The 12,954-nt window shown below is 37.3% G+C and overlaps 1 protein-coding gene across 2 annotated transcripts in view; it reads left to right on the forward strand.

The window, feature by feature from the left end:
- LOC126249737 (L-threonine ammonia-lyase) overlaps positions 1-12,954 on the forward strand; it is a 224,424-nt gene that overhangs the window by 188,257 nt on the left and 23,213 nt on the right. For both annotated transcript variants that reach the window (XM_049951415.1, XM_049951416.1), the window contains one exon: positions 293-429. In XM_049951415.1, the coding sequence (XP_049807372.1) occupies positions 293-429 (137 nt within the window). The remainder of the gene's footprint in view (positions 1-292; positions 430-12,954) is intronic.

A 12,954-nucleotide genomic window follows, 5' to 3' on the forward strand; every position in this document is an offset into this window, starting at 1 on the left:
CCAAATATGCCTGATCTAAGTGCAGTGAAACCCATCTGGGATGCTATCTGGTGCTACCTTAGTGTCCAAAAAACTCCAACCCTTAATTTAAGGGAATTGTGTGACCTGTACATAGACATCTGGTGTTGTATTTCTCTTAATTTTTACGAATGCCGTGTTGAATCCATGCCATGCATTGTTGTATTACACTTCAAAGGTGGGTGAACATGCCACTAAGCAAGTGATTATAGCATTTTGGCTTGTGAGTGTATTGCCCTTAAACATGTGTTCTAAGATACCAACATAATTTTAGGTAGTTGTGAAGGAAGAATGGATTGCTGTTGCCATCTTGCGGCTTGTGGAGTTAGAAAAATGTGTTGTGGAGGGTGCTGGGGCAGCCGGACTAGCAGCAATACTTGCAGGTCACTTACCTGAATATAAAGGCAAGAGGTTAGTGATAACTTAGTAGTAGTAATTTAATTGTGAAAGGATAATTTTACAATGCTTTAGGATATGTCAGATTAATACAAGAAAAAACTTAAGTCATATGTGTGAATATATACATATATGTTTAATGAGGAAAGGACTGCTGGTTGGCCATGACCTTGTTAAAGGAATCATCCCAATATTTGCCTTAAGTGCTTTTGGAAAACCATAGAAAACCTAAATTAGGATGCTTTGGCAGAACATTAATCTCCATCCTCCTGAATCTGAAGTCAGTGCTTAACAAATGCATTACCTCAGCTATACATAATTTGCAGTGCTCTCATGTTTATCTTTATAATAGTGGAACAAGTCGACTTAGTAACATAAAAAATATATACACTGTCCATTTAGTCTGTTTCTGTACTATATGAAGCAGCAGTACTTTCAAGTATTCCAGTAATGGTAAATAATATGATGATGTTTCAATGTAAAACAGCATATTTCTCCCTTCTTTACTAGAATGATCACCATCCGCAAAATCAATCACTTAATTCTATAAATTGCCAGCTTTTTTCACAGCATGCCAAACTACTGCAGTTTTTTATCTCACACAATATAATTTAAGAAAAGAAAGTATTTTTCTCCAAGTAATCTGTTTTCACTAATAACATTTGTACTTTTAAGATTACTGACTTACTAAGAGTGACTGCATTTCCATGACTGCAGTGCAAAGACTCAGGTTGTCCATAGGACATTTGATAGCTGAGTAATAGTTGATTTTCTTTAATGCTTTAATGACACCAGAATATTAGGATTTGGAGAGTACTGATTCTGTTCATATCTGGAAAAGAGCATATATAGAACAGAGATAGCACAGTTGCACAAATAAAGTAAAAATTTTACTAAAGGACTTATTAGATTCAATGTACATTATTATAGACATTCCTCAGAGGAGCATCTTATAAGTAACATTGTTTTTAATGTAAACTGCTCAAAGTTCTGTCCCTCTTGCATATATGTGAATGTGTGTTGCCTTAGATTCAGGAGATCAGGGAATGAAAGAATAATGGAACTAACAAAAACAATTTACTGTGGAGTAAAAACAAAACAATAACCAAAATAAATGCAAACAGTCCATATACAAACTGCTAGTACTCACTGTCTAATGGACGCAATATTTCAGCAAACATTTCATCGTCATCTGATGCACTGATGAACTGATGTCCAGGAGATCAGTGGATGACTTATGTTCTCTCCCCTCATTTCTCCAGAATGATGTTTCATATGCTCTCAGCACCTGATGATGTATGCTGCAGCTGTAGAGGCAGATTAGGCAGCATAGTTTTTGGCACCCCACCTTCTCAGAAGTCACTTTGTTATATATGATGAATACCACATCCTTTTCCTTAATCATACTGAGTTGGGTTCCCAGGTCTTGTTGAGAATGTAACCACTGTTGCAGTTTATTGGTTGGTGCTTGTTTCATATTTGATTTGGGTGACTTCTTTTATGACAAGTTCCAATATTTGTATTTTGTGTAAAATTTGTGCTACAGTCATATTCCATACTGTGTAATTCAGAAAAAAATATGCTCTGCAATAATTGACTTGCTTGGCTGTAGTAAACAAGTCTGCCACCCATGTTCATGACAGTGATCTTTGACTGTGTAAACTATATGATCTACATGCTTCTTTCTGCATTGGCAGGGAATTTGGGATACACCAGGAGTTGGTAGGGGAGGGAGGGAGAGAGAGAGAGAGAGAGAGAGAGAGAGAGAGAGGGAGAGAGAGAGATAGAGAGAGATAGATTGGGGTTTAATGTGTCAACAGCATCGATGTCATTAGAGTTGGCCCAGCTTTTCATGAACCATGTATGGAATGCTGCCTCAGAGATTTTGGGTGAGGGGATATAAGTTACCTGCATGCCCCCAAGAAGTTAGTTCATCAGTTCATCTGTTGATGGCAACAGGATTGCTCATTGAAATACTGTGCTCATTAGGCAGTACACTCATGAACTGTTCTCTCAGAAAATACACTGAGAGATACTAACAAATCACAAAATAAAAGCTGTTTGTTTGGAAGTACACATTTTTGCACATCTGTGAAATCAAACTCTACTTTGCTCCTCCCCGTGCATGGATTCTTCTTTGGATGCTGTCAACAAGGTATTTGAGATTTTGCCACTGAGGTCTGTCCCTTCCTTTCACAATGCCTCTGCTAAGGTCGTCCAGTGTATGACAAGGGTTACTGCAATATTTCAGCTGGTCCTGAAGCATGCATAATTTGTTTCACGTAAGAAGATACCATAGATCATTTCATTTTGTTGATTCCTGTTTGCTGGTGAAAGATGTTCATAAGTTTCAAATGGTTTACTTGTGCATTAACCTCTTGAGAGACTAATTCTTTACTAAAAGATTGCTAGATCTGGACAGTAGGTTAGAGATCCTGTTCCCTTAGCACACAGCACCCAAACTAACCTTGATAATGATGAGAGGTATCCAACATCTATACATGATATCAACCCAAAACAAGACTGACCACCCCCTTGTTGAACATGTGGTACTGCATCCCAAAGACATACATCTCCTACTATGACAGTCATTAAGTAACAAACAAATCCTGCAGTCAACTGTGAAAATATGCTCACACCACTGGTCCAGATTCCATTCCAAGTGTTTCTTTGCCCTCCTTCTTTGTGAATCATGGTGCTGATGGGCTTGTACTGGGTGTTTAGAGACCACATTGATCATATGGAGATAGGTCTATACTCTTTGAACTGACACAGCCCTCCCAGTTGTCTCAAAAAAGTCAGTGCACAATTCTATCACATTCTCATTATAGTACTTACGAGTTTGTATTATTCCATCCCAGTCAGTATGCAGTAAAGTTAAACACAAGAAAAAGTAAGCGCATTTTAGGACTAAATGTTTACCTTTTTTGCACTACTTAATTATCATTGGGTGGAAATAATTACAAACAAAATAGATTTTGCTTATCTTTCCCTCTTGCTTCTTGCTCATTGTCTGAGGATGGGCTTGTTATGTGATGACTGAAACACATTTATATGCCTTTTTCATCATTTATTAACAACAGATGAACTGTTCATGAGATATTCTACAGACAAGTGATTAAAATGACAGACATCTTCAGATGAGTGGCATAGTATATTTTAAGTAATAAGTTAGTCATAGGCTAACTGGATAGTATCTTTACATGTCAAAAGCAGAACACAAACTTGTAGAATAGGTGCATAGCACCTACATTTATAATATCACTTTTCCTGTCTTTTTTTCTAAACTGAAACATTTTAATTTCAATAATTTAATAATCAGCACATTAATTTTGACAAAATTATACCTTTCTGGAAAGGTTAAGGGAGGAGAAGGGAAAAGAGAGGTGGGAAGTGACAACACATTATACAAGAAATAAGAGTAGGAATTTCTCAGACAGTGTTGATGTGAATGTGGAAAATAGGTTTCATCTGTTATCACAGTTGGAAACTGATGAGCTACAAGTAGCTGTACGAGTAAACAGGAATCAACAAACTTTCAAAAAGTGTTTGAAAAGTAAGAAGTCAGAAAAAGTTGTGAAGAAGAAGAAAGTTTTGTTTTTAGGTAGTTCATATGGTCATGAGTTTTTTTTAAACCTAGTGCAAATCTGGGTCAGGTGATAGAGGATGTAGGTTCACTTCGCAAAGACTTCACAAAGCAAGACACCATGGTAATAGTGGGTTGGGCAGGCAACAGCATAGACAGGAACCAGAATTATTGAATGGAGAGTCACCTGGGGGGTTAAGGTAGCTTCAGCAATGAAACATACTGATGAAACCCGAGTTCGAGTCTCGGTCGGGCACACGGTTTTAATCTGCCAGGAAGTTTCATATCAATGCACACTCCACTGCAGAGTGAAAATCTCATTCTGGAAACATACTGATGTTGGTCTTGTGTCTGTTCTGTGGTGCCCCAGTCTCATTTAAGCTCTTCTGTTAGCAGAGTTAATTTAGAGGTGGAACAGCTGCTTGGATCAGGTGTGGGGTCTCATACTGGTATCGTTCCTGTTGACTCTATCAGCAGGTGGGACTATACTAGACTTAGCATTCACCTCAACATGAAAGGGAAGGGAAAGCTGTCTGGTTACCAGTGGTTAACCATGACAGAACAGCAGTTTTTAAGGGTAGGGAGAGCATCAACAAAAGATTTTTAGAGACAGGTTGAAAATGACATTCAAATTGATAAAACAAGTAGCTAGAGAGCAAAATTTAAGGTACACAATTCATGCAGATAGCCTCTGATTGAAACTAGAGATACTCAAAAATTGACAGGAAAATTAGCTTCATCCAGCTGTAATTCAGTCAGTGCAAAAGCTCAGTTATCCTTATTACATCAGAATATCTGAGGACTAAGGGGTAAGTTTAATGAATTCCTTATTTGTGTTAAAGAATTAGAGCTTGGCAAAGCAGTTGATATAATTTGCCTCTCTGAACATCATGTGACCACTGGTATAGATGTGTTAAATGTTACAGGATTCAAGTTAGCTTCCTACTTCTGTATAGAAAATATGGAGGAAAGATTGTTTTAATTTCAAGAATATTGATATTAATGAATTTTGCTCAGAGCAGCACATTGAACCTTGTGCAACAGAAATATTATTTCATAAAATTCCTTTATATTAGTAAGTATATACAAATCACCTTCAGGAAATTTTAATCTCTTCATAAAAAATCTGGAATCTATGGTGTCCCATCTCACAGTAAAAAAATCGAGGAAAAAGTGGTTGCTGGTGATTTTAATGTGGATTCATTTAAAAGCTCTTCAGTGAACAATTATTGCCATCAGTAACACTATCAATCAATTTAGTTGCTACTGTAAACTTTGCAACTGGCATATGTAAATACTCTGTGACTGCTAAAGATAACATCTTCATAGACAAATCTAGGGAAAAAAGTCATATCACAAAACCAATAGTAAATGGGCTATCTGATCATGACGTGTAGCATCTTGTGTTAAATATTGAAACTTGTCAGGACAAAAAATCTATTAAATTTGAGTACAGGAGCATAATAAATCAGTCAAAAATTGAGAAATTCAGGAAATTGCTCAAAGACATAAACTGGATAGATGTTTATGATACATCTGACTCAAGTGGAAAATAGAAAGAATTTATTTAAAAAGTTATTTCCACTTTTGAAAATTGTTTTCCATGAAAGGTAACTCAAATCACACAGAAGTCAAAAAGTAAACTGTGGATTACACAAGGAATAAAGATATCATGTGGGACAAAAAGGAGACTGTATCTACCATCTAGGAACAGCTCTGATGTTAGCATTGTAATGCATTACAAAGAATACTGCAAAATACTGAAGCAAGTAATTCAGAAATCGAAGCAGCTTTATTATGAGAAAAAGATAATTACACCATGCACCAAATAAAAGCTGTATGGGATATAGTGAAGATAGAGACAGGTGGGTCCAAAAAGGAAGAGGAACAGATAGCTCTAAAATTAAAGGAGACTTTGGTAACAAGTGCATGTAGTGTTGAAAACCTCATAAACAAGTACTTCATTTCTGTTACTGACAGCTTGGGGTTGTCAGGTTTGGTGAACAGTGCAATGAAGTATCTGAAACCAATCTTTAAAAATAACTTCAGTAAAATGGATATGACACTCACGTCTCCCAAAGAAATAGCATCCATCATAAAATCCTTAAAATCTGAGTATTCTAATGGGTATGATAACACAACAAAGTTAATCAAAGAATGTTCATGCAAGTTGCATTCTATCCTTAGTTCTTTGTTTAATAAAGTTATTATCAGTGTAATAGTTCCTGAGTGGCTGAAACATGCTGAAGTTAAGCCTCTTTACAAGAAGGGGAAGAAAGAGATGCAAACAAGTTATTGAGCTGTTTCACATTTGTTGTCTTCCTCAAAAATATTTGAAAAGGTTGTGTTCAAGTGTCTCTTTAAGCATCTGACTGCAAATAATATATTGTACAAGTCACAGTTTGGTTTTCTTAAGGATTCTGATATAGAGAAAGCTCTTTACACTTATATGGGGACTGTATTTAATTCATTAGATAATAAATTAGAGGCTACTGGCCTTTTCTGTGACCAGTCAAAAGCCTTTGACTGTGGGAACTACAGCATTCTCTTAAGTAAATTAGAATATTATGGTGTCACTGGCAACACTGCAAAATTGTTTGAGCCTCTTTCAACTAACAGGAAACAAAGGGTGTCATTGCAAAATACCAATGCAGGAGGCAGTCAGTATCCATCTGATTGGGAATTAATTACATGTGGTGTTCTTCAAGGATCCATCTTGGGTCTCTGCTTTCTCTTGTGTACATTAATGACTTCTCATCTGTTGCATTGTAAGATGCTAAGTTTGTTTTGTTTGCAGATGATACAAACGTTGCAGCAAATCAAGTACAGATTTAAAAATAGCTACTAATTAAATTTTCACTAACATTAATCAATTGTTTAAAGCTAATTCACTGTTATTAAACTTTGAAAAGACTCACTATATGCATTTCATAGCCTGTAAGAGATTTCCTTCCAGCATATATATATAATATATGAAGGCACGCAAATCGAAGAGGTTGACAGTATTAAACTTCTGGGATTACAACTCAATAATAAATTCCATTGGGAAGGGCATACCGCAGAATTGCTTTAGTGCCTAAAAAAGTCTGTATTTGCTGTGAGAATGATGTCAGATGTAGGAGATATAAATATAAAAAAAAACTTGCATACTTTGCTTACTTTCATTCTATTATGTCGTATGGGATCATATTCTGGGGTAACTCATCAAACTGAGCAAAATGGTTTAGCTTGCAAAACCATGCAATAAGAATAATTTGTTATGCACATTCAAGAACATCATGCAGAATCCTGTTCAAGGAACTTTGTTTTCTAACCACTGTTTCTCAGTATATTTATTCCTTAATGAAATTTGTTACAAGTAATATATCTCTATTTCCAACCAATAGCTCAATGCATAGTATTTATACTATGAATAAGAACACTCTACATAAGGACCTAAAATCACTTACCTTGGTCCAAAAAGGGGTCCAATATTCAGGAACAAACATTTTCAATAAATTGCCAGCAACCATTAAAAACTTGGTTTCAGATAAACAGAGTTTAAAGACTTTTTGGACTGTTAGACCAGCATTTGTAAAAAGTCTGTCAGATTTCAGTTTTGACAGCACTTTGTCACAACAGTCAAGATTAGGTAATTCGTGTATGCTAAATTTATTAAAAGTAATTAACAATGTTCCATTCTGACACCATATTAATTCTGTAAATACTATCAGTTCCAGTTACTGTAATGTATTCACGTATTTTGATAATCTCCTGACAAATGACCATGGTAGTAAGTATTATATTCAAATGTTTTATGTTTCTTATGTAATACTTTCTGACATGTTCCACACACAAGAGAATCATCTCATTTGTTTGGTCTGTGGAACAAAAACTAAATATAATCTGATCTATTCCTGAATACCCCAAACATTAAGCAACACTATGTGGCACAATTATAAATAATGTACTGTAAGACTAATTATAAGAACAATAAATCTGTAAGAAACCATATATATTTATTTAATAAGAAGCATTAATCAACAATTGATGACATCTATACAATTCATATTTTACTATGAATGAGTAAATATATAAATCAGTTAATCACTCAGTCAATCAATCAGCACAGCCTCTTGATTTAAGATGATGGAGCCATCTTGAAATCTGCATTTGCAAATTTACATGATGACTAGCAGTGTTTGTAGTTACACCAAATTCCTGCTCCAAATCATACAACAGATTGATGACTTCCTCTAGACTCTGATACAACCAGACCATCATTGATATGAATAGCTATAGCTGTCAAGAGTCCACCCTTGTTTACAAAAACACAGGGATTTGCATTTGTTTCTATCAGGCTGAACACATTGGTGAAACATTGGTTCAATAGTTTAGATGCTTGTTTGAGTCCAGAGATACTTGTCTTCAGCTTGTATATCCTTTTGGTATCATCCCCCAAAGACCTGTGGTTTCTTGTCTACATATACAGGGTGAGTCACCTAACATTACTGCTGGATATATTTCGCAAACCACATCAAATACTGATGAATCGATTCCACAGACCGAACGTGAGGAGAGGGGCTAGTGCAATTGGTTAATACAAACCATAAAAAAATGCACAGAAGTATGTTTTTGAACACAAACCTATGTTTTTTTTAAATGGAACCCCGTTAGTTTTGTTAGCACATCTGAACATATAAACAAATACATAATCAGTGCCATTTGTTCCATTGTAAAATGTTAATTACATCCGGAGATATTGTAACCTAAAGTTGACGCTTGAGTACCACTCCTCCGCTGTTCGATCGTGTGTATCGGAGAGCACCGAATTACGTAGGGATCCAAAGGGAACGGTGATGGACCTTAGGTACAGAAGAGACTGGAACAGCACATTACATCCTCATGCTAACACCTTTTTATTGGTCTTTTTCACTGACGCACATGTATATTACCATGAGGGGTGAGGTACACGTACACACGTGGTTTCCGTTTTCAATTACGGGGTGGAATAGAGTGTGTCCCGACATGTCAGGCCAATAGATGTTCAATGTGGTGCCCATCATTTGCTGCACAAAATTGCAATCTCTGGCATAATGAATGTCGTACATGCCGCAGTACATCTGGTGTAATGTCGCCGCAGGCTGCCACAATACGTTGTTTCATATCCTCTGGGGTTGTACGCACATCATGATACACATTCTCCTTTAACGTACCCCACAAAAAGAAGTCCAGAGGTGTAAGATCAGGAGAATGGGCTGGCCAATTTATGCGTCCTCCACGTCCTATGAAACGCCCGTCGAACATCCTGTCAAGTGTCAGCCTAGTGTTAATTGCGGAATGTGCAGGTGCACCATCATGCTGATACCACATACGTCGACGCGTTTCTAGTGGGACATTTTCGAGCAACGTTGGCAGATCATTCAGTAGAAACGCGATGTATGTTGCAGCTGTTTGGGCCCCTGCTATGAAGTGAGGACCAATGAGGTGGTCGCCAATGATTCCGCACCATACATTTACAGTCCACGGTCGCTGTCGCTCTACCTGTCTGAGCCAGCGAGGATTGTCCACGGACCAGTAATGCATGTTCCGTAGATTCACTGCCCCATGGTTTGTGAAACCCGCTTCACCGGTATACAGATAGAACTGCAACGTATTCTCTGTTAATGCCCATTGACAGAACTACACCCGATGATTAAAGTCATCACCATGTAATTGCTGATGTAGTGACACATGAAACGGGTGAAAGCGGTGACAATGCAGTATGCGCATGACACTACTTTGACTCAGTCCACCGGCTCTCGCAATGTCCCGTGTACTCATGTGTGGGTTCATGGCAACAGCAGCTAACACGCCAACTGCACCCGCTTCTCGTGTGACGGGCCTGTTACGGACCTGTTTGCGTGCTACGACCATACCTGTTGCATACAGTTGGCGGTAGATGTTTTGCAATGTGCGTCACGTTGGATGCTCTCTGTCCGGGTACCGTTCTGCATACACCCTGCAGGCTTCAGCTGCATTTCGTCGACACTCGCCATAGATAAGTACCATCTCCGCCTTTTCAGAGTTCGAATACACCATGGTCACAGTTTCTACAACACTACACTATCACAGACGTCTGGTAACACGGTGTACTACAGTTGGTCTGCGTGTGGAGACAAATGCAGAATAACAATAGCAGCAAGCGCTACATGTGGACACTGCGACAGCTAGACCAAACCACAACAGTGCACTACAGCTACACTCGTAAACACGGTCGTCATCGTAAACATGTCCCTGCAGATGCTGCTCGCCGACCGTGGCCCGTGTTTGTTACAACACGCAACTGAATGTCTGAGGTTTCAAGCGTCAACTATAGTTTACAATATCTCCGGATGTAATTAACATTTTACAATGCAACAAACGGCACTGATTACGTATTTGTTTATATGTTCAGATGTGCTAACAAAACTAACGTGGTTCCATTTAAAAGAACGTAAGTTTGTGTTAAAAAACATACTTCCGTGCATTTTTGTATGGTTTGTATTAAACAATTACACTAGCCCCTCTCCCCACGTTTGGTCTGTGGAATCGGTTCGTCAGTATTTGATGTGGTTTACGAAATATATCCCGTTGTAACATTAGGTGACTCACCCTGTATACCTCTGTATCAATTTTAGTACATAAAAACACAATTTCAATGTCAAACTGCCTCATATCCATGGCTTTGGATGCTGCGATAGGTAGGATTATTCTTGTGGAGACAAATCTTAATACTGGACTAAAAGTTTCAATATAGTCCATGCCATGCCTGTACTGAAATCCTCTAATAACAAGTCAAACAATAAATCTATACAAAGTTCCATTCATTTCCCTCTTCACTTTGAATACCCACTAATTGTCTTGTATTTTTTGGTTTTCTGAAGAATCAATCATAATCAAAGTTTCATTAAGATTAGGTGCATTCATTTCTTCTTGCATGGCCTCTTTCCAGTTTTCTGAGTAGTCACAGTCCATTTTATCTTGGTATGAGATGAGTTCATAACAATGTGTCACATATGCCAAATTTACATTAAGGTTGGCATATCTAATAGGCTTTGTGACTGTCGCCCTGTCACATAGGCTTCTTCCTGTTTGATTAATGGATTCTGTACCATAATTATTGATATTCTGTTTAGTACTGTTGATTTCAGTATTCAAGTCTTCTTCAAGTGATTTAATTACTTCCTCTTCTGCAGGAGTCAGGCTTTCTTCTTAAGTAGGCTGTTCATGCTATTGGTCTCAAATATTAGGAATGGTTCATCTTATTTCTGGACAATTTTCTTAGACTGACAATCCTTGTATAATTTGCCCATGAAAACATCATCAGAATGTATTTTAGCTTGACCAGTATGAGGGAACCAAACATGATATCCTTATACCTATGTATCATATCCAGCTAAAAAACCTTTTTCAACTTTGGAACCCCACTTCAGCCATTTCTTCTTTGGGATGTGTGTATAAACCACCTCTCCAAAAATTCTGGCCACATCACAGTCCACAATTTGTTATGTGATTTTCATCAACACTACTTTTGCCTGTTCTGTTCAAAATATGTTTCCATGTCCAGAACTTCTGCCCATAATCATATTGGCAACCTACCTGCATGAAGCATTGTCTTTGCATTCTCAACCAAAGTTCTGTCCTCATATTCAGCTGCAGCATTAATTTAGGGACTGCAGGCTACCAATGTCTGATGGATTATCCCATGATTCTGCATTATTTTATGTACCTCTTGATCAATGAATTGTAGTGATCACTTTAATACCATGTTCAATGTGCTTATCACTGCTTTTTACAAAATATTCCAAGTGTTTTTTCACTTCAGACTCATGTTTTAAGAAATACATTATTGGCCAGTGGGAATAGTCATCCCTTAATAAAAGAAAGAACTGCAAATTGCTAACTGAATTAACTTGTATAGTGTCACACAAATCACTGTGCATCAGGTCACCTGTCTTTGTCGACTGTGAGTCACTTCTATGGAAAGGCATCTTATGAATCTACATCCATATTCCACAAACCATCATATGGTGCATGGCAGAGGGTACCTTGTACCACTATTAGTCATTTCATTTTCTGTTTCACTCGCAAACGGAGCAAGGGAAAAATGACTATCTGTTGTGTCTCCGTGAACTCTAATGTTTCTTATTTTTGTGACCCTTATGTAAAATGTACATTGATGGTATTAGAATGCTAGTTCTCTAAATTTTCTCAGTAGTGTTTCACAAAAATTGCCATCTTCCCTCCAGGGATTCCCATTTTTCGTTCATGAAGCATCGCCAAAATACTTGCATGTAAATTGATCCTACTGGTAACAAATTTAGCAGCCCTCTTTGAACAGTTTTGATGTCTTCCTTTAATCCAACCTGGTGGAGATCCCCCACACCTCACCGAAACTCAAGAATGGATCACACAAGTGTTCTGTATGTGTTCACCTTTACATATGAACCACAATTTCCTAAAATTACCCCAATAAATCAGATACAAGCATTTACCTTCCCTACTACTGTCCTTATGTACTAATTACATTTCGTATCACTTTGAAGCACTACACCTAGATATTTAATCAATGTAAGTGTGTCAAACAGCACACTACTTGTGCGGTATTCCAACATCATGGGATTGTTTGTCCTAAATATCTGCATTAACTTACTTTTTTCTGTACTTACAACAAGCTGCCATTCATCACACCAATTAAAAATTTTGTATAAATCATCTGCAAATAGTTGTAGATTGTTGTTCACATTGTCTGTTAGATCATTTATGTATATAGAGAATAATAATGATCCTATCACAGTTCCTTGGAACACTCATAATGATACCCTTGTCTCTGATGAACATTCACCATCAACAACAACATACTGATTTTTATTACCAGGGTCATTCAATAAGTAATGCCCCACATTTGTTTTAAAAATCCATTAATATACATAGACACACATCCTTGTTGGTGC

The sequence above is a fragment of the Schistocerca nitens genome, chromosome 3 (genome assembly GCF_023898315.1).
Source record: "Schistocerca nitens isolate TAMUIC-IGC-003100 chromosome 3, iqSchNite1.1, whole genome shotgun sequence".
Lineage (NCBI taxonomy): Eukaryota > Metazoa > Arthropoda > Insecta > Orthoptera > Acrididae > Schistocerca > Schistocerca nitens.